The sequence below is a fragment of the Diadema antillarum genome, unplaced genomic scaffold (assembly GCF_040938485.1).
Source record: "Diadema antillarum isolate AM-2024a unplaced genomic scaffold, OU_Dant_1.0 seq00000053_RagTag, whole genome shotgun sequence".
Classification (NCBI taxonomy): Eukaryota; Metazoa; Echinodermata; class Echinoidea; order Diadematoida; family Diadematidae; genus Diadema; species Diadema antillarum.
This window is the reverse complement of record NW_027271161.1, coordinates 873,704-894,691: the sequence shown is the minus strand read 5'-3', so window position 1 is coordinate 894,691 and position 20,988 is coordinate 873,704. Positions and strand designations below refer to the sequence as shown.

Sequence of the window (20,988 nt, the reverse complement as noted above, 5' to 3'; positions counted from 1 at the left end):
TTACATGTTATCATCATTGTCACATGTCAACTTGTTTTCATTGTATTTTGATACTTCAATCTTGATTCATGTTTCAGTTATGTCATGTTCAACACTGTTTATCTTGTGGCTATGATTTTATTGTTTCGGAAATAAAAACAAACAACAAACAAACAAGAAAAACTGTTTGCGACAATAAAAATCGTTTGCGAACTTTCTTGCAACTGTTAACGAACCTTTTGCAACTCTTTACGAACCCTGACGAAATCCCGAATTCACTACGTTCGCAAACGTTCGCCGCTCAGTGAGATATCCCCTTAAAGAGATAACTCGGCGAAACACGCACATCCTATGCATTGACACACAAGTCGACCGCGTTCCTCCCTCCATTATGCTTGTTTTTTTTTTCCTTCTTTCCAACAAATACTTTGGATTACAAGCGGTGCTGATTATTCACCATCGATTTCACACGATACTTTAATACGAAATACATAATCGTGATGTTACCTTGCTCTGTATAATGACTCCATGGACTATAAGTCCTGATAGAGGAACCTTTGCACTGTATCTGATTTAAACATGAATATCTGGTGATCGTGAAAAGAAATAAAAATTGTAAGGCACTAATAACAAATGATTGGGGTAGATGTGTAGCACTAAATGGCTATAGAAAGAAAGAAAAAATAGTTTTGTTAATTCGTCACATAGCTCTAAACTGTATTGGCTGCACGTATTCCCCCTTTCTCTCTCTTGTATCATCTAAATCGAGCAAGAGTTCAAACGACAAGGACACTCTATATGAAGGTAGCCGTTCATTTTGGGAATGACACAGGAAAGACAATAGGCGTTTTCACATCAGCCCGATAAAAATCCAAGCTCGAGATATTTTTTAATTTCCCAAGTCAGAAAATAGCGCGCTATTTTGAAACATCGGGCTGATGTGAAAACGCCTTATGATATCGGAATGACTATTTGTGCATCTAGCATTACAACATGCGTCCTTGCAAATGAGGGAACATGAACTTACTAGAGGACCCGCATATATTACACGCCTATATATAGAAATATCACATTCTGTTGGCCTGGATATCTATTCATCGCGTCTTGAAACAATAGGCGTTTTCACATCAGCCCGATGTTTCGAAATAGCGCGCTATTTTCTGACTCGGGAAATAAGCCAGTTCGTAATTCCACTTTGCGCATGAGCAGGAAAAGTTCATTTGTACCAACAGACATTTTGGTTTATTAATTTACTCAGATAAGCATGTGTGATGTGATGACTATTCATGTGATCCTTATCTAAATAGTGCTTGCCAGCACATCCACCTGACAGCAAGCCTGATATTTGGCAATATCAAAAGAAAAGGTTGTTATTGCATTCGATACGAAACAATGAATTAGACGCCTGCTAAAGTGTCAACTGACGGACTATTCTGGTCACCTGGTCTAAACTCAAGTTCATACTTTGTTTGAACACGAATTCCATGAATTGTTATGTCGGGCAAGCTTATGCATTATACCGCTTTGAAAACGAGTTAAGTGCCTAACCAACTGAGAAAAAAGAAAGGTCATTTGTACCAAGGTGTACATGAGCTAATTACGAACTGGCTTATTGGAAAATATCTCGAGCTTGGATTTTTATCGGGCTGATGCAGAAAATAGTCAGCAAAATAGCGCACTATGTCAAAACATCGGGCTGATGTGAAAAAGAGAATTTTTTTCGAGCTAATTCGACAGCTGAGTATGTGTAAACAGCATCAGTAATGTGTGTGCCCTCTCAAAAATTCCTCATGATTTGTGTGCAGTTTGCCTCGATCGATCGGGTCACACACGCTAGGCATGATGGGATGCATCGCGCTAATTTCTCGAGTCGTTTTCACATAATGCGTTTTCACATCAGCCCGATGTTTCGAAATAGCGCGCTATTTTCTGACTTGGGAAATTGGAAAATATCTCGAGCTTTGATTTTTATCGGGCTGATGTGAAAACGCCTATTATCAAATAGCGCGCTACTATCCCGCTATTTCAGACATTTCCCGAGTTGGACTCGAGAAATGTTCTCGATCAGAGCGATACAATTAGCGCGCTAATTTGTGTTCACATTATCAAATAGCGCGCTATTTCGCTATCGGGATGATTTCTCAAGTCAGAAAATAGCGCGCTATTTCGAAACATCGGGCTGATGTGAAAACGCCTAATGTGGCCTCGACGTTGGGTACATTTCTCGTGATTAATAAAATTGACACATGACATTGTGATGTACATAAAACACACGAGGAGGATAGTGATACCTCCCTTGTAGCCTACATGGTGTCATGCATGGTGTATACGTCTACGGTCGTGCCACGGCATGTATGGGAAACCCAGTGAAACAAAGGGCAAGTTGAAATCATAAAGTAATTATGCGTAATCAAATGATAGAACCGTCAATGCACGTATGCATTATTGTATTCGGGTGAGTCTGATTTCCAAGCAAGAAGTAGAAGTATACATCAGGGGCCCGTTGCATAAAACTTATCGTTGAATTTCAATGGTAACTACCGTCAAAATTAGGCGTCACAGCCAATCAGCATCAAGGATTATAAAATTTACCGCTAATTTGAAGACTTACCGCTAGAAAGGAGCGGTAAGTCCAGCGGTAAGGGTTTTATGCAACAGGGCCCAGATTTAGCAGAGAGGTGCCACCTCCCTGATTTTAGTGGTGGTAGGACGCGCTGATCGGGCAGGGCGGGATGTAGCTGGGGAGATACCAAAGAGGTCCCTCAAATGGACAAGCTTGTCTTGTAAATTTACCTCGGTGGAGATATGCCAAGCCCTTGAATTAATACATACCCATATCAGATAAAGTGATAATGGCCTGGCTTCACCGATCTCTCCCATTGACCTGCAAATCTTCACTAAATTTCCAGGTTTAGTTTTTTTTTTGGTTTTTTTTTTTTTTTTTTGGGGGGGGGGAAATATCGTAGTAAATCACAAAGAAAACGGTAAGAGTTCCTTTTGTTCCCCCCCCCTTAAAATCAAAATCGTATAAGCGATGAATTCGTATACATGCACAGCATTTACGGTAAATCATTTTGTACGTAACAACATTAATATTGTTGCATGACACATCACGCGTTCAGAACCCGAAGTTTATATCCCAAGAATTAAAGGTTAAAAAAATTAGAGCGCCAAACGCGAGAGCTATCTGCCATACAACTGCCATAGGGCTTGTAGGGAGAATCAGAAGACTTTTATGAGACTCCTCACCACTTTTTCATATTCATTTTCTGCTTGTAGGTACACATGTAGTCACGCAGTTATGTCTTGGCTAGACCAATGAGGTTCTACACCTATCAATTTAGATCTAAATGAATTTACATGTTCCCTCATAAGGCGAAAGTCAATGTGTATATAAAGTGTAAATCAGAACTGTATTATGGAAGGGTTTGAAACTTTCCTGGAAAGACGCGTTTATCACTTTTCAGATTACTTCCTACAAATAAAACTGATACGGTATGATCTTCGAGTAAATTATACATCTTTATAAAATCAATAACGATATGTAAGATTAGTACCCGAACATGCCCAGTCGAGTCATTTTTATTTTGATTTCATCGATCTTTGCGCAATGTCTTTTCGCGCATTCCTGTGACTACTATACTGTACTTTATACCTTTATTTTAGATATACCATCGCTCATCTGTAAGTAGGGAGTAATTACCATCATTATAAAGAAAAATACACTCTCTTCATTACTGAGTGGAAAGTCATTGTTCAATGAAACAAAATCAATTGGCATTTTTGTATGTAATGTTTCACAATCTATGGATGTTTCTCTTAGGCTGCGTTCACATAGAAGTATTCGCTATTCGCTATTCGCTATTCGCTATGCGCCATGCGCCATCAAAAGTCGACCCACACCATCACCCGCACCATCAACTCCCTACTTCTTCCGCCTACAAAATCATCCCGGCAATAACAATTTTTAAACTGCATCAGAATGTCAGTCTACATGCTTATTTCGGCTAAAAGGCAAATCCAAACCAAAATGTTCCATCATTTAATAAACGAAAGGTGCTAGGTGGTATATGCTGCTCGAAAATCGAACAAGCTCGATTCCCACTATGCTATACTATTCGCAGCTATTCGGTATTTTCCAATAGTGCCCTCTTATGTGAACCGGTGTTAGGAAATCCTAGCGTTCGATTCAAGCTATTCGCGTGCCCTCGAAAACGAGCACCGGATACCCGAATAGTATACTTCTATGTGAACGCAGCCTTACAGCATAATTAGTAACAAAGCATTTCATTCACCTGCTCCCCCAAGTTCCATAGGCGGGAATTCACTTAGTTGTTGCTAGGTAGGGCAAGGTCACGGCAAACTTTATGGTTCAACTTTTATGAATGAAGCATAAATTTCAATGCATAAATTCTGAATACATTACAGAACCGATCTATATCGTATTCCTATCTGTGAGGCAGATCCCAGTTTGGCCCATACTTCAAATGTTTGGAGTGGCTGCATCGAACATGGGATCCAAAGGATTAAAGATAGCCGCGACTCCATCTCTTGCTTGAACCTCCTTGGACCTTGGTCAGACCATGGAGCTCTAGGTCAGACCAACCCGCACAAGATTACTCTTCGACGTGAAATCAAACAGTACAAAATACACACTGTATTCTTTGCACTGGCTTGTGGAAAGAGCTCCTTTTTGGGGGATTGACAGCCACCCAAAACCTGCGTAAACTTTAAAAAAAAATGTATTAGCTAAAATATACTAAAAGACAGTTGAGTTTTCTTTTCTTTTCTTTTCTTTTCTTTTCTTTTGTTTTTTCATTTTTGTGGCTGTCCAAAACAAAAGCGTGTGCCTATTTTGTTGTTTGGTTACAACAACAACAAAAAACACTAACTTTTACGTCAGAAAGTCTGCATAGTTGCAGAAAGGTTTGCGCATGATGCATAACATTAATTTAATCATAGTATACTCACTGAACACCAATGGTCGGCTCTTCCTGCGAGGAAAATGATGCTGAAGGCGTGGAATCCACATGGGATCGCCAACACGAATATTACCCAGAATAGTCGAATTTGGTAACGGCCAAATTCCCCTGTAGCAGCTAATATATCGTCGAACCTCATTTCCCCTTCCAAGAAAGATAAAACACTTTTGGCAGGAAGAACAGAGAACGAAGTATGGCGAAAAGTTATTGGTTATTCTGTGTCGTCCAGAGATTTAACTGTCTTCAATTGACTTTTTACAAATCACTTTATAGGCCGTAAGTCTACTTCAAAACATTCTTTTATTCTTCTGCTTCTGTTGGCCCCGAAAAGCAAGCAAATTGTGCAGAAGACGAGTGAAACAAGCCTCTCTCTGTCTTGCCTGCCGCTGGTGGCTTGTCTGCAGGAATGAGCCTTTCACTGCACGGCTCAGACTGAGTATGACTGTGATGTAGAAACAAATAGAATAGCGCACTATAGCACCACCTGTAGCAACGCCTTTTCGCACCTGCACTGCCTACATGGTCCCGTGTTGAAAATATGATATTTACAAACGATTTGGCGGATGTTATCAACCATGTCAACATGTACGAGATTTGGCCAATCAAGTGCCATCGTTTGTTGAGTGCATTTTACATATTTACAAAGCAATGTGCAACCTTACACTCGTGATGCTGCGTTGAGCCTGATAAATATATAAAATATTTTGCTGCGAAGGAATGTGACATAAAAATGCAGCATGACACTTGAGAACTTTTGTAGGCTGCGCTCAGCCTTAGAAGAATTTGCCTTTTCATAAAACACAACTAGCGCTTTGGGAAAAGAAAACTAGCGATTGTTTCTTTCTTTCTTTCTTCCTTCCTTTCTTTCTTCAGTCTTTCTTTCTTTTCTTTCTTTCTTTCTCTTTTGATACCTTAATGCAGGGGGTCCCTGTTCCGAAATGGAGCAAGGATGGGGACACAATAAGGGAAATTTCTATTCGTCTCTGATGTGATAGTATAGGTTTTCCCATCCATTTTCGCACTTTTGTCATTCAATTTCAAAGATTTACAATTCAATTTCGTCCCGAGAAGCACGTGGAATGCAAATCCTAACTTCAATTTCGTCAATTGTCATTGTAATAAGCCAGTTCGGAGATAGCTCATGTGCACATGGGTACAAATGACCTTTCATTTTTCTGTTTGTTAGGCACTTCACTCAGTTCAAAGCGACACAATGCAGCAGCTTGCCCAACATAGCAATTTATGGAACTCGAATTCTAACAACTAATGAACCTTTCAATTTTTCAATTTTTTATTTCCATTTCCATTGAATAAACAGAAAAAAATATATACAATACATTTACAGAACAAATTTATAACAATTTCAAAGAAAACGTACAAGTGGTCACGAGTAACAACAGAATTTCGTTTCTAAGGTATATACCTAATACAAAGATTAGAATGGAAATGGAGGGTCCCACTTAAAAAAGCAAAGCTTGTAGGGTATGGGACCCTCAAAAAATACGTACACAAAGTCAAAGAAACCAATGTCAACTGACATGAAATTAACTTAGGAAGGGGAAAAAAAGAAGAAGAAAATAAAAAGAACAAAAAAGGGGGAAATGAGACTATGGTACAACACGCGCCATCGTGGACACAAGCATACTGTACTTCATGATTAAAATGCAATAACAAAACAATACAACGCTCCCTGGTTTGAAATTGCGATTGATTGGGTGCATATGCCGGTATGAATGCATAGGAACGGATATAAGAAAAAAAAGAGAAAGAGAATAGACTCACTGTTACTGGTACAATAAAATAAATATCTGAGGTAAACTTATGTTAGACAGATTGTTTTCCTTAAAAGATGATTTCTGTGTGATATCTTAATACTTGTAAAAACAAACAAACAAACAAACGACTTGATTGAGAGAATGAAACCGAAACTAATTTGGTTGTATATCATAAGATTTCAACAGAAAGAATTTTAATTTGTTCTTAAAAGAATTCAAAGTTTGTGCTGTTATTATGTCGTTGGGAAGTGAGTTCCAATACTTAGGCCCCTCGTAGATGAAGGTTTGCTGAGCCAGCAAAGTCCTAAAAAATGGTAAATGAAATTCGTTGGATTGCCTTGTAGGATAATTATGAACAGATTGATTTTTTGAAAACATTGATTCAAATATATATGGAAGATTGTTTTTATTGTAATTATACATAAATTGTCCTAAATTAAACAAATACAAATCTTTAATTTTAAATATTTTATTTTCAAAAAATAACGGATCAGTATGAGACAAATATGCAGTGTGACATATAATACGCAGTGACTTCTTTTGTAGCAGAAGTAATTTATCCAAAAGAGTTTGATATGTATTTCCCCATACAAGAATACCGTAATTTAAATAAGGCAATATGAGGGATGAATATAATGTAAGCAGGGACGACAAAGGAAGACAAAATTTAATCTTGTTGATTATACCGATGTTTCGAGAAATAATCTTACATATACTATCAATATGAAATTTCCATGAAAGCTTATTATCAACTGTTATTCCCAGAAATTTGATATAAGAAACATTTTCCAGTGGTGTGCCATCAAAAATAATATCAGCAGGTAGTGCCTCAATGGAGTTGCTGAAAAGCATATATTTTGTTTTTTGAAGATTGAGAGATAATTTATTAGCTTTTATCCATTGAGCAACTTTTTCTAATTCAAAATTTAATGTCTTTACTAGGGTAAAAGGATTATTATGCGAAAAAAAACAAATTTGAATCATCCGCAAAGAGAATGAAAGAAAGAATATCTGATGATTTACAGAAATCATTCATATAAATAAGAAACAGAAGCGGACCTAATAAACTTCCCTGTGGGACCCCACATTTAACATTTAACATTTGTGAATTGCAACCATTTAAAGAGACATATTGCTTCCTGTTCAAGAGGTAGCTCCTGAACCACTCCAAGGCCTTCCCACGGACTCCGTAATGTTGCAGTTTATTAAGTAAAATATCATGATTAATGGTGTCAAAGGCCTTGGAGAAGTACAGGAACAAACCTATGAGATGTGAAGATTTGTCGATAGCATGTGCTACTTTTTCAACAAAACTCAATAATGCATGTGAGGTGCTATGTTTTTCTCTAAAACCAAACTGAGTATTTGAGAGTATATTATTGAATTTCAAAAAAGTAAGAGTTCTTTTGTAAACAATTTTTTCAAGAATTTTGGACAATGTACATAACAAAGAAATTGGTCTATAATTATTAACATCTAATTTGTCACCTTTTTTAAACAAAGGGATGACTTTTGCTATTTTCATACTTTCAGGAACAATACCATAAAAAAGAGATAAATTGAATATATGAGATAAAGGATCCGCAATTGAAGATATTACCCCCTTCAGCAGAAAATTACTGATGTCATCGTGTCCAGCACTTTTTTTGGAACGAAAATCTGAAACAATATTGATTATCTCCTGACTATATGTTGGACTAAAAAACATTGAGTTTAAATTTGGTGGACCTAAAAATTCAGAAAAATGTTTATTTGAAGATGGAATTTTGCTTGCAAGATTTTCCCCAATGGAAGAAAAGTGATTATTGAGAATATTACAAATATAATGAGGATCTTCATGAATTTTATCATCAGATCTAATTTTAGTAATATTCGACTTGTTATTTGATATATTCATTGCTTGCTTTAAAACTTTCCATGTATTTTGCATATCATGCTTATAAAATTGTAACTGCTTAGTATAATATTTTTTCTTTTCAATACGTATAATTTTCGTCAAAGTATTTTTATAACTAGTATATTTCAGTTTTGATTGCTCAGTAGGTTTCATTTTAAATTTGTAATATAAATTATTCTTTCTATTTATTGAACGCAAAAGTGACTTAGAAATCCAAGGTAAGCTAGGTACCTTTTTATAGTTGGGTGACTTTTCTCTTCGTTTTGGAATATGAATGTCCAAGAGTTGAGTAAAAATATGCATAAAATATTCAAATGACAAATTCACATCATTTGAGTCAAAAATAGACGACCAGTCTGTCCTGTCTAAACTAGCACCCAGACTGGCTACATTTTCATGTGTAATTCTTCGTCTAAATAAAGAACTAGATTTATTATCAATGATATCATTTCAAAAGAAACTAGTCGAAATGGAGAAGTGATCTGTAATATCTGAAAGTAATATAAGAGAATCAGGAGACGGCAGAATATTAGAAAAAATATTATCAATAAGGGAGGCGGATTCATTAACTATACGCGTGGGCTTAGATATCAAAGGTAAGAAAGAAGCAGATAGAAATATTTCCATAAAATCTTGTGAGATTGTATTTTGTTTCAATAAATCTATATTAAAATCTCCCACTATGAAACATTTTTTATGAATAAAAACTGGATCCTTCATTAGATTCGCAAAATATTCCAAAAATGATTTCATATTCGCACTGGGTGGTCTATACATTACACCTATGATTATATTTCTACTGCCAGGGACTGTAATTTCAATGAAAAGAGATTCAATAACTTCAGTCATACAGTTGAGCTCTTCACGAACTATATAATCATACTTTTGTGAAACATATAAAGCAACGCCCCCACCCGCCCTAATTTGCCTGTTATTAACTACAAAATCATATCCGTCAAGGGCGAAAGGAAGACTTAAATCATTGGAAAGCCAGGTTTCGGTTAAACCTATTATCGAAATTTTTTTCCTGATGGGATCATCTAAAAGTAACCTCAGTTCTTCAAAATGTTTATTAATACTCCTAATATTAAGATGTATGAGTGAAAAAATGGTGTGATCATATTCCTTGACAACATTATTAAACTGGTTGAGAGTAAGATATTCCGAAGATGGGCTTTGCAATTGGTTTTCTATATCAAAGTCATAATGAAATTCTTTCGACAATGTATTAAAACTATCTGAAACACAATTATCGAAAAACATATTATTTTGATCAATATTTACTTCTCTTTCTGCCAAAGAAGGTCCTACCGTATCGAAAAAATCATCATCAGTAATTGAATTGAATGCAGTGTCTATTGGATTGTGTAGTACAGGGTGAGCGTGATTGCCATTGCTTGTGTCCACGAGGGCACCTGTCGAGTGCAGCACAGGGGATTTAGACATCTAGAATGTCTGTGATGTACGAGTCTAAAAAGAAAGAAAATGCTACATCTTAGTTGGAAACAGAGTCAATGTAACATTAATCCCATACACGAGGTACCACATATATTACAGAATAACGTATTAACAATTATCTAAGAGCGTCTTCAGCCTTGCTCTACTATATAATAGGAATTAGAATACACCAGTTAAGAAATCAGGTTACAGAAGGAAAAAGAAAAAAATAAACTAGGTAAAATGTCCCTTGACATTTATGAGTATTACATTAACCATTTTCAGAGAGTGATAGAAAAAAAAAAGAGGAAAAAAAATAAAACACCTCTCCTATACCAGATGCAGACATCTTGAATTGAATGATTTACATTCACAAATTTATGTACATGGGATGACATAGATACAACACTGGTTGAATGCGAATGGGTGAATGCCCACCATTGTATGGTCACAGCGCGAACGGTCAATAACCACCAGCATGGCGCCCCCTGCCACGCCCCGCCGGTGAGGCAAGGGATCGCCAAGCAGTACCTCAATGAAGGCGCCAACAAACAACCACGTGACGGGGAGGCGCCATGCTTCGGACTGCAATATACAATGAAACAATAGAACGCAATCATCACCTGTGTATTACACTTGGGTGTCACAAATATACAGGCCCCTGGGAGCAACTTTTTTCACAGGGGTGCTGAACCCCTGACCCACCAGTTCGGTTGCCGGATCATATTAGCAGCGTTTCAGTAAATGGGGGGGGGGGGGCAGGGGGAGATGAAGGGAGGGGATGGGGACATCGAAACGAGGTGGGAAAGCCCTCCACCACACAATAAAACTTTTCCACCTTTAGTGAAATTCAACTCACTTTATATGGTAAATTTTGAAATTCTTCAATCAAAAAAAAAATGAATACTCGTGGACTATGTTCATGAATGAATTGTTGAATGAGGTATCTGTTATCTCTTGATTCGTGTGTGTGTGTCTTCACTTTGTATAAGTGCATGGAAGGGGACCTAGGGAAGAGGGTGTGGGAGGGGTATCCTCCTCCCACACTGGAGAGATTTTGAATTTTCACACCTGAAATTCAGCGATCTGGTGCACACTTTTGGTGAAATTTCTTAAAAAGTAAAAAATAATAAATATTTACAGAAATGTGAATGACCATTAAATCGGCTTACAATCAACTCTTGTTCCGTGTGAGCGTCATCTCTGTGAGGAGGTATCCCCTCCCACCCTGGAGAAATTTTGAATTTTCATTCCTGGAATTCAGCGATCTGGCACACACTTTTGGTGAATTTTTTCAAAAAGTATGAAAATGAATATTCACAGAAATGTGAATGACCAATAAATTGGGTTACAATCGACTCTTGTTCCGTGTGTGCGTCATCACTGTGAAATAACTGTATGGAAGTTGATGAGGCGGGGATGGGAGGTGGCTACTATGCGACGAAGCTTTTGCATTTGTAGAATTTAAAGGACAAGTTCACCAAGGATTGAGAAAATGCAACAATATTAGTAGAACACATCAGTGAAAGTTTGAGGAAAATTGGACAATCGATGCAAAAGTTATGAATTTTTTAAATTTTTGTGTTGGAACCGCTGGATGAGGAGACTACTACAGCTTGTGAGTCATATGCGTACAACAGTATAAAGAAAATATAAAAGAAAATTCAACATATTTTCACTTTTTTCGCATAATAAAAGAGCAATTGACTTGCCTCTTTCTAAAGGCAGGGGGAAGAATATTACCCATAACATTTATCGGTAACGAGGTAGGGGAATGTGTACTTTTTTCAAAAGATGGAATTTTGTGAAATTCTCTTTACAGTATATTTTCCTTATATTGTTGTACGCATGTGACATCTAAGTTATTCATACACTGCAGTAGTCTTCTCATCCAGCGGGTACTGCAAAAAAACTTCAACAATTCATAACTTTTGAACGGATTGTCTGATTTTCCTCAAACTTTCAATGATGTGTTCTACTAATATTGCTACATTCTCTCAATCCTTATGTTTATGAAGGTGAACTTGTCCTTTAATTACAGCGATATGATGCACAATCTTAGTGGACTATCCCCATATTTGTCTCAGAGAATCGTTTGTTGGTCTTTACTTTGTATAAGTCCATGGAAGGGGACCTAAGGGGGGAAGGGTGTGGGAGGGCATATCCCCTCCCACATAAGGGAGATTTTGGATTTTCAGACCTGAAATTCCGCGATCTGGTGCACACTTTTGGTAAAATAAAAAAAGTTTATGAAAGATAGATATTCACAGAAATGTAAATGTCCATTAAATCAGGGTATGATCAGCTCTTGTTCTGCGTGTGCGTCATCACTGTGTAATAACTGTATGGAAGTTGATGAGGCAAGGATGGGAGGGGTAGCCAGGCCCCTTCCACACGATTGAACTTTTGCATTTTTAGAATTGAAATACAATGATCTGATGCACACTCTTGGTGGAATATTTCTTAAGTTGTATCAGCGTTCGTGTGTGTGGATCTTCATTTTGTATAAGTTCATGGAAGGGGACATAAAGGGGGAGGGGTATCCCCCTCCCACACGAAGGAGATTTTGAGATTTCAGACCTGAAATTCAGCGATCTGGTGCATACTTTTGGTGAAATTTTTAAAAAAGTATGAAAAATGAATATTCACAGAGATGTGAATGACCATTAAATCGGGTTATAATCAGCTCTTGTTCTGCGTGTGCATCATCACTGAGTAATAAATGTATGGAAGTTGAGGAGGCGGGGTTGGGAGGGGTAGCCCCCTCTCACACGACGGAGCTTTTGCATTTTTAGAATTGAAATACAATGTACAATAATCTGACGCAAAATCTAGGTGGAATATCCTGGAATTTGTATCAGACAAGTGTAGTGAGTCATCTATGGAGGGAGACCAAGTGGGGGAAGGATGTGGGAGGATGTATCCCCTTCCTACTTGAGAGAGCTTTCGCATCTTTATGATTGTGATTCAAAGATGTGGAATTTCTGGCGCACACTTTTGATTTAATATGTTATGTAATGTAGCCATAATCAATGCAAGGGGTGGAGGCTAATACAGCAAGGGGGAGGGTTTTAGAAGGGGATGTCCTCTAACCCCTCCCAATCGAGAGAGCCTTTGTATTTTAAGGATTGAAATGAAAATATATTGGTTATGCACAACTATAGTCATTGATGGAGCATTTGAAAAACTGTCAAACAAAGAAGCATAAGCATGCTAAATGTAGTAGGGGAATAAAGGTAAACTGAAAGAGATTATCCCCTTCCCACATTTTGGCACTTTTGGATTAGTTAAAATGAAAGTGACAGATCTGGTGCGCACTTTTTGATGAAATATTCAGAAAGTGTCAATCTCCAAAGTCTACTAAGTGGATAGAAGTTGGCCTAACGGGGGAGGGTGTGGGAGGGGGTATCCCTCCCACACTAGGGGCATTTTCCATTTTCAGAATTGAAATTAAACGATCTTATGCACTTTTGGTGAAATATCTGGACAGTTTCTATTAAAAAAAGCAAGAAAGTTTTCCGCATCGTGGGATTTTTTTTTGGGGGGGGGGTGGGGAGGGTGGGGGCAAAGTGATGTGTTCGCATAGCTGCCACCCGATATTTTTATTCCAGGATTGAGGCTATTTAATACGAGGAAACTGTGGCACTTTTAGAATCCAATTGACATTATCTCGCAAAAATATTTTGGTGGAATTAGGGAAATTATCAATCCACAAAGTGTACTACTATTGCGTCTATGGAACGTATGGAGGGGAACTAAGCGGGGAAATGGTTAGGGCCTAAATGAAAGGAGGATATTATATTCCCACACGAGGAAACTTTTGCATTTTTTGAACAGAAATGACAGATCTATTGATGAAAGAATCATTCGGAGATATGTCAATCTTATGGGAAAGGACCAAAGGGGGAGGATGTGGAAGGGGGTATAAACCCATTATATTTTCAGAATTGAACTGCAACAATGCCTTGCACAAGTTTGTAAAATATTTGGACGGTTTTCCATCACAAAAAGCAAGAAAATCTCCGACATCCCGAAAATCATAGGGAGGGAGGTAATATCATGGCAACTGCCCCACACCCCTGCATACAAGGAAGCTTTTGCATTACTCTAGAATAGAAAGGAAAATATCGTGAGAGGGGGTATTTCCCTTCAATACGAGGGAGATTTCGCATTTCAGAATTGACTGGTGCACATTTTGTGTGAAGATTGGGACAGTGTCGAATAAAAAAAAGATCCACATCTTGGAAATTACTGGGGGGGGGGGGGCCAGAATGATATGCTGCCCCCTCCATCGACGCTCTCCTGAAGGGGGTACCCTCCCCCTAAATGAGGAAACTTTTGCATTTTCAGATTTGAAATTCAGCAATCAAGTGAGCCCTTCAGGTAGCATATGAAAAAAATCAATATAGGAAAAGCAAAATATCCAGGGACAATGAAAATGCTTTAATAGTGCTGTCTGCACTAAAGCTTGTTCTGCGTGTGAGGGGGATACCCCTCCCACGCTATGGAGATTTCGCATTTTCAGAAGTGAAATTCAGCAATCTGATGCACACTTTGGGTGGGATATTTGGACAATTTTCTATGCAAAAAACAAGCAATTTTCGCTGTAAAAAGATATAAGTTGGAGGTGCAGAAGCACCCCCAACTTTTGTTTTTCACAGGGGTGCTATGCCCCCCTGCTCAAAAAGTCAGGGGTACTGCAGCACCCCCAGCACCCCCACCTCCCAGGGGCTTGCAAATATAGCATATTCAGCTTTGTGTACACAGTATAAACGCGCAGATGAAGGAATGAGAAAAAGTGAGTTAATTGTATAGGGAAACGTAGGTCAGTAACCACCAGCATGGTGCCCTCTGCCACGCCCCGCCGATGAGGCAGGAGACCCCCAAGCAGTACCTCAATAAAGGCGCCAACTAACAACCACGTGACAGGGAGGCGCCATGCTTCGGACTGCATTAATGAAACAATAGAACACAATCATTACCTATGTATTACACCTAGGTGTCACAAGTACCATAATATGCAGCTCTGTGTACACCGTATAAACACGTATGTTTTAAATCATCCTACTATCCTGTTATAAAACGTCATGTTACGAAATTTTGACTCCCGCTTACCTCTAGTGATAAGGACAGACAATGTCCAATTTACCATGAGCGTCTGTGAAATTTCATACTGAGTTAAAGAAATACACTGGTATGTATGATATTTATAGTCATCACCTGTGAATTACACTTTGGTGTTACTATAGAAGCGTAAACAGCTTTGTGTACAGTAAAACGCAGTCATGGGTGATACAATTCAAGAAGAAATTTCAGACTGGCATTATAAAGAACTGACCCAATATAACACAGACATTAAGGCATGTGTTTTTCAATCCAAAGGGAAGTTACAGACTGTAAATCATAAAGAATGTACATTATTCCTGCATAAACAAATACTATACAAATGAGTAAAACAATGACCCTTTGATATCGCCCGTTGAGAACGACAAGGGCGCTAAGCTGTCACAAAATGGTTCGTCAATCAACACTTTGGGAAGCATCTATTTCATTGTGCTGTTTTGAATACATTAACAAACTTTTCTGCTAACATTGTCAAATACCAGGCTTGTTGTCAGGTGGATGTACTGGCAGGCACCATTTATAAGGATGTCATGAATAATCATTTACAGAATAGATGCTTATCTCAGTGAAATTAAAAACCAACCTGTCTCTCGGTACAAATGACCTTTTTCTGCTCATGCTCAAACTAGAACCCCAAACTGGCTTATTCATCCCTCCCTCTGACGGACCGCAGAATGTGAAGATCAAATTCGTTTTTGTTCACACAATTTCATGAATTTTATTCAAATTAGCCAGATGTTGTCGATTCTTTATTTTGAGGGTGAACCAACTTTTAGCCGGCATGTTTTTACTTTCTCTCGTAAATTGTATCGTTACACGTTATTCCCCAACCATTTGCTTAGACAATACACATGAAAAACGTACTTGGCAAGATGCCTTGCACAACAGGAGATTGAAGGGTACACGACAGTCAAAAGTCATAACCCAGGACAGTATGTCAGTGTCACCGTTTGAACTTTAACTCGTGATTTCCAGGTTTTCGCATCATAATGCATGATGCAAACTTTAAATTTTGTACTCTGCACAGCAGCAAAAATAATTATGTTATCCATTCTTTGACATTAAACAGGCTACAATTCTACACTTGAGATTTTGTCTTTAATCATAGCTGTTTGCCTAGAAATTGTTTGTCAGTGTTTTCGTATGCGAGACAGTACGTCTGTTTGTATCAGTGTGCACTCGGATTGCTTGTGTGTGTGTCTGTATCTGTGGTTCTGTGTGGGGGGACGCTTGTGTGTATGTTAACTCCTCAATGTAAAATGTGAACGGTTTCAGAAAAAAAAAAACACGAATGACCGGGAAATCACACCGGATAGAGATATGAGACGAATATGAATGAAAATTTAACGAAAATGATTGACAAAAGACGAAATCGATCCTGCTGTTTTGAGTGCTGCGAGTGAGACTGACGAATTTGAACTGTAAATGACGAAAATGTATGCCAAATGACTAAATTGAATGGACTTTATTTGAAAATGAACGACGAAAGACGAATTTGAATGTAAGATTGGCCTATTCCTGACATCCCGCGATGAAATTGAAGTAAATATTTGTGAAATTGAATGAAAAAAAGGTTTGAAAATGAATGGGAAAACCTGTATAAATTATTCTCATTCGTGAGAGCAACTTCAGCTCTAATAGAGTTTCTCAGGTTCCAACGGCAACTTCGTGAGTGGCGGCAAAATCTTTGGCAAGCCAAAAAATTGCCCGCAGATCTTGGGAAGATTCACCTGTATTCGTTTAGCCTTCTTGTTTGGTTCGAATGTCATCTTGAGACCTTCTGTAGAAATCATAATTTGCTTCAGCTCATGATAGGCATTTTACCAAGTAATTCTGGCAATTTGTCTGGGCCAACTTCGGGCGAAATTGAAACTTTCACATTGGTATGGGCATCTTGTGTCAATTTCGGGAACTTAAAAGCATAATTTTATACAGTGGCTTCAGTCGCTACAGGCTTGGACTGGCGATGCAAAGTCGAATGTATACATTTATGATATATAATTATATATAATTCCTGATTATCTCTGTGTTATGTTTGTTGGAAAAATTAGAATGAAAATAAATGAATTGAATTGAATTAACACAGATAGCCCAGCCAACATCCAGCTGCCTGGTAATCATTTCACCCCTTGTTTCCCTCATGTAGGGCAAGGTGGATTTAGGACGTCATGGATCTTTTATATCATCTATGACTCCTGTACTTGTCAGATTTGTGTCCGGATATGTCCAATCGAATATTTCATTCTGATTTCATCGATCTTTGTGAAGTCACTGTCTTTACCTTTATTTAGAGCGGTTGGCCATGATGACATGAGACATGAATCAATTGTTTTCTTATCTGTGAAGCAGATCAAGTTGGGCACATGCTTCAGATGTCAAACAGTAGTTAAGATTAAGGCTGCTGTTTTGCATCTCGAACATCTTATGTAACACACCGGTTCTGTAACGTATTCAGATTTTATTCATGATTTGTTCACAAAAGTTGCTTAAAGGGATGATACAGTATTGGTGGAGATGGGAATTGGGCTTTTAAATTTTTGTGAGATACCAAGAAAACACTTATGATATTGTACAGAGCATACCATTTTAAGAGGAATTCAAAGTTTATTTGATGAAAGTCGGGTTTGGAATGACTGAAACATCCAAAAACAAAGTAAAACAAAGCGATCGTAATAAAGTGTGGGTCCCACACTTTATCAGAATCGCTCTTTTTTGGATATCTTAGCCATTTCAAAACCAATTTTCATCAAATAAACGTTGAACTCCTCATAGAATTACATACTCTTTCATATTTCATAAGAGATTTCTCATTATCTCACCAAAAAAATGTGAGAAACCTGACATTAAGTCTCAACCAAGACTGTACAATTCCTTTAAACAACCACCACGCTTGCTGGAGACTATACATGTACCTCACAACAACTTCAGTGAATTCCTACCTGTGGAACTAAATGGGAGGAAACAGATGACTGAAATGCTTTGTTACTGGGCTGTTAAGTGTCAAAAGGAACCTCCTTAAATTGCAATGAATTACAGAAATTAAAGATTTATTGTTTTATCATGGACGCAATTCCTGCGAGTAAGCTGAGTGGCAATTACACGTGTATTGAAGAGCAATGAAATGCATTGATTAGCTTGTTACTCGTTCATCGGATGTCAGAAAACATAAATACATGTATATTGATATAGCTTTCACGTTTTGCAACAGCTAGTATAAGCAATGGCCGACTCCTCCCCAGATAGCATATCGCGACTTATCTTATGGGGTCGGGTGAGGTTTAGAAGTAAGAGGAAAATTAACTCCCAGTTGAAAACTTGAATTCATATTTTGTATTTAAAACTGGATGAAAAATTGATGCACGACTACATGAATAATTTCCCTAAAAATATGAGAGCATGAAAATAATATTGACAGTAAGAGGTCCTGTTGTGGTAGTCTTAAAATCTGCCTTAGCTAGCTTCTTTGCTGTAGTATATTTTCGGGTTATAGGGCCATCCATGTAAGACTTACACTCCATTCACTCGATTGAAGAAAGTGTCACCACACCAAGAACTACAGCTTCTGCGCAAAGTAACTTCAAACATCAATCCATACATCGAAAGAAAAAAGTCGAGGGAAACGATCACTCCCTCTCGTGGTGTGATAATTCTCTCCTCTTTCAATGTAAAAGTTCTGAGTCTGAAATTCTTCGCATGGGGATATCTTTTTTATTCGAACATAATGTCATTCAACTTTGATTGGTTAAGACCGAATGTCGAAGAAAGGTCATGAAGTTGTTCTGGTGATAAAAGAAAGGGCAATGGTTTATCATAAACTCTGACAAGGACGCATTGCATTAGGGGTGTGGTTTAAAGAAAGTGGAAGAGTTGTGCATATCAATGAAATTCGTACAATGGTGCCTTGCACATCGTTTCTTTATAGGTCATTTTAGATTTACACAAACAGCAAGAAACTATGTTGATGATCGATCACAGGTGTTAACGGGAACATAATTTCGTTAATATGAGGTGGAATTTTAAATTTCTGCGATCAACTATAAGACGTCATGGCTGATAAACCTGTTCCGAGCAATGAAATCCGTTATTCAGGAAGAACAATTTCTATATCATTCCTTCATCTAAAAACAATATGTGCATCCATACGCTGTATGGTGTGGACACAGCAGACATTTTGATGTAACCATGTAATCATGGAGAAACTAGATTGTAGGCAGTAAAACAGTTATCCGTTTGATTAAAGAATCCATGTTGAGGTAAAGTCAACTTAGCTTTACACCGAAACAGCTCTGTTAAATGTGACTAAAAATTTGCCAAATTCTTTAGGCGAAGGTAAATTGGTGGAAATAGTAGCCCTATAGATTTGAAGAAAAAAAACACTTTGACACTGTTCATCATGGCATTCTGTTGCTTAAATCTAAAGGAACGGGACAAGTAAAAGAGCTTTTGAATGGTTTCAGGTTTATTTACAAGATATGTATCAGCGCACGGTTGTCAATGATTACGTCATCATTGCAGAAAGTACATTGTTGTATTCCACAGGGAAGCAATCTAACAGACACCTATTGTTCACACTATGAATACATCAATGACCTAGCAAAGTGCATAAAGAAAAGACCAGTGTAAAGTCTCCCTCTACGCTGATGACACATATATTTATTCACAAAGAAACCCTTCCACCATCACTGACACTTTAAATGAAGAATCAAAATCAATAAATCAACGGATGGTCCAAGATAAATTGGCTTTTATTACAAAGAAATGTAACTTTATGCTGATAGGATTAAGAAAAATAATTAGAGATGACGTTGTCCCTAACGTCACGGGCGGAGAAAACACACTCACTGATACTCGGGAGTTATTGCTTAACACCTGGATTGGCCAGCTCAAGTGGAAACACTTCGCAAAAATGTTGTAAAATATATAATTTATTGTAGCGAATTAATCATTTCATATACCAGTAATTGGCAAAAAAAAAATGCGCTTGTGTTTTATAAATTTGTCATTCAACCTAAATTAATCTTGATTAATGTAATATTGTGTTGAGAAATGTGGGAAATAGTCATGATAAATTTGTTATTCAACCTAAATTTGATTAATGTAATATTGTGTTGGGAAATGTGGGAAAAAGTCATGAAGAAAACCGCAGATTGTACAAAATAAAGCATTGCTTCTTTTGATACAGTATATCATGCTTAACTTAGATAGATTACAAGACCGAAAAAAATAAACGTGTTTTTTATCCTATGGATGAAGTAGTTCACGATTTAGCGCTTCAATGATTTATTTTGTTTTGAAGAGTTATGATTGCAGTTTAAGACGACCGATAAAATACCGAATATTTTATTACCGCTGATACTGTGGAATAATTTGAAAAATGAAATTAAAGTAACAAGTTTGAATGACTTTTCAAGACGAGTAAATGATGATGAAAGTATTTTAGTTAGAGCAAAAGAATCTTTATTATTCAGATAGCAATTGTAAATGTATGTTTCATTAGAGTTTGTTTAAAAGATGGGTGGATTGTGGGGATATTTGTGTGTGTGTGTGTGTGTGTGTGTGTGTGTGTGTGTGTATCATAGGGTAGTTAGAGGGGATGTGCAGTGTTTCTTTTACATCAATCTTTAATCTTACTTAGTTGTTTGCTAATTACAGTGTGTGTTGGACATTATTTGAGTAAGTTGTGTTTTTTAAATTGTTTCCCATCAATTAGATATTTTTGACATTTTTATACTCGTAAGTTTGAATGGAAATGTGATTCCATTTATGTGACTTTATATATAGTCTTGTTTATTTT

At 37.4% G+C, this 20,988-nt stretch overlaps 1 protein-coding gene across 1 annotated transcript in view; it reads right to left on the bottom strand.

Moving 5' to 3' along the window:
• LOC139725624 (organic cation transporter protein-like) overlaps positions 1–5,368 on the bottom strand; it is a 36,604-nt gene extending 31,236 nt beyond the window's left edge. Inside the window, exon 1 of the mRNA XM_071636714.1 lies at positions 4,951–5,368. Within this exon, the coding sequence (XP_071492815.1) occupies positions 4,951–5,100 (150 nt within the window). The 5' untranslated portion in view covers positions 5,101–5,368. The remainder of the gene's footprint in view (positions 1–4,950) is intronic.
• Positions 5,369–20,988: the final 15,620 nt, after the last annotated feature.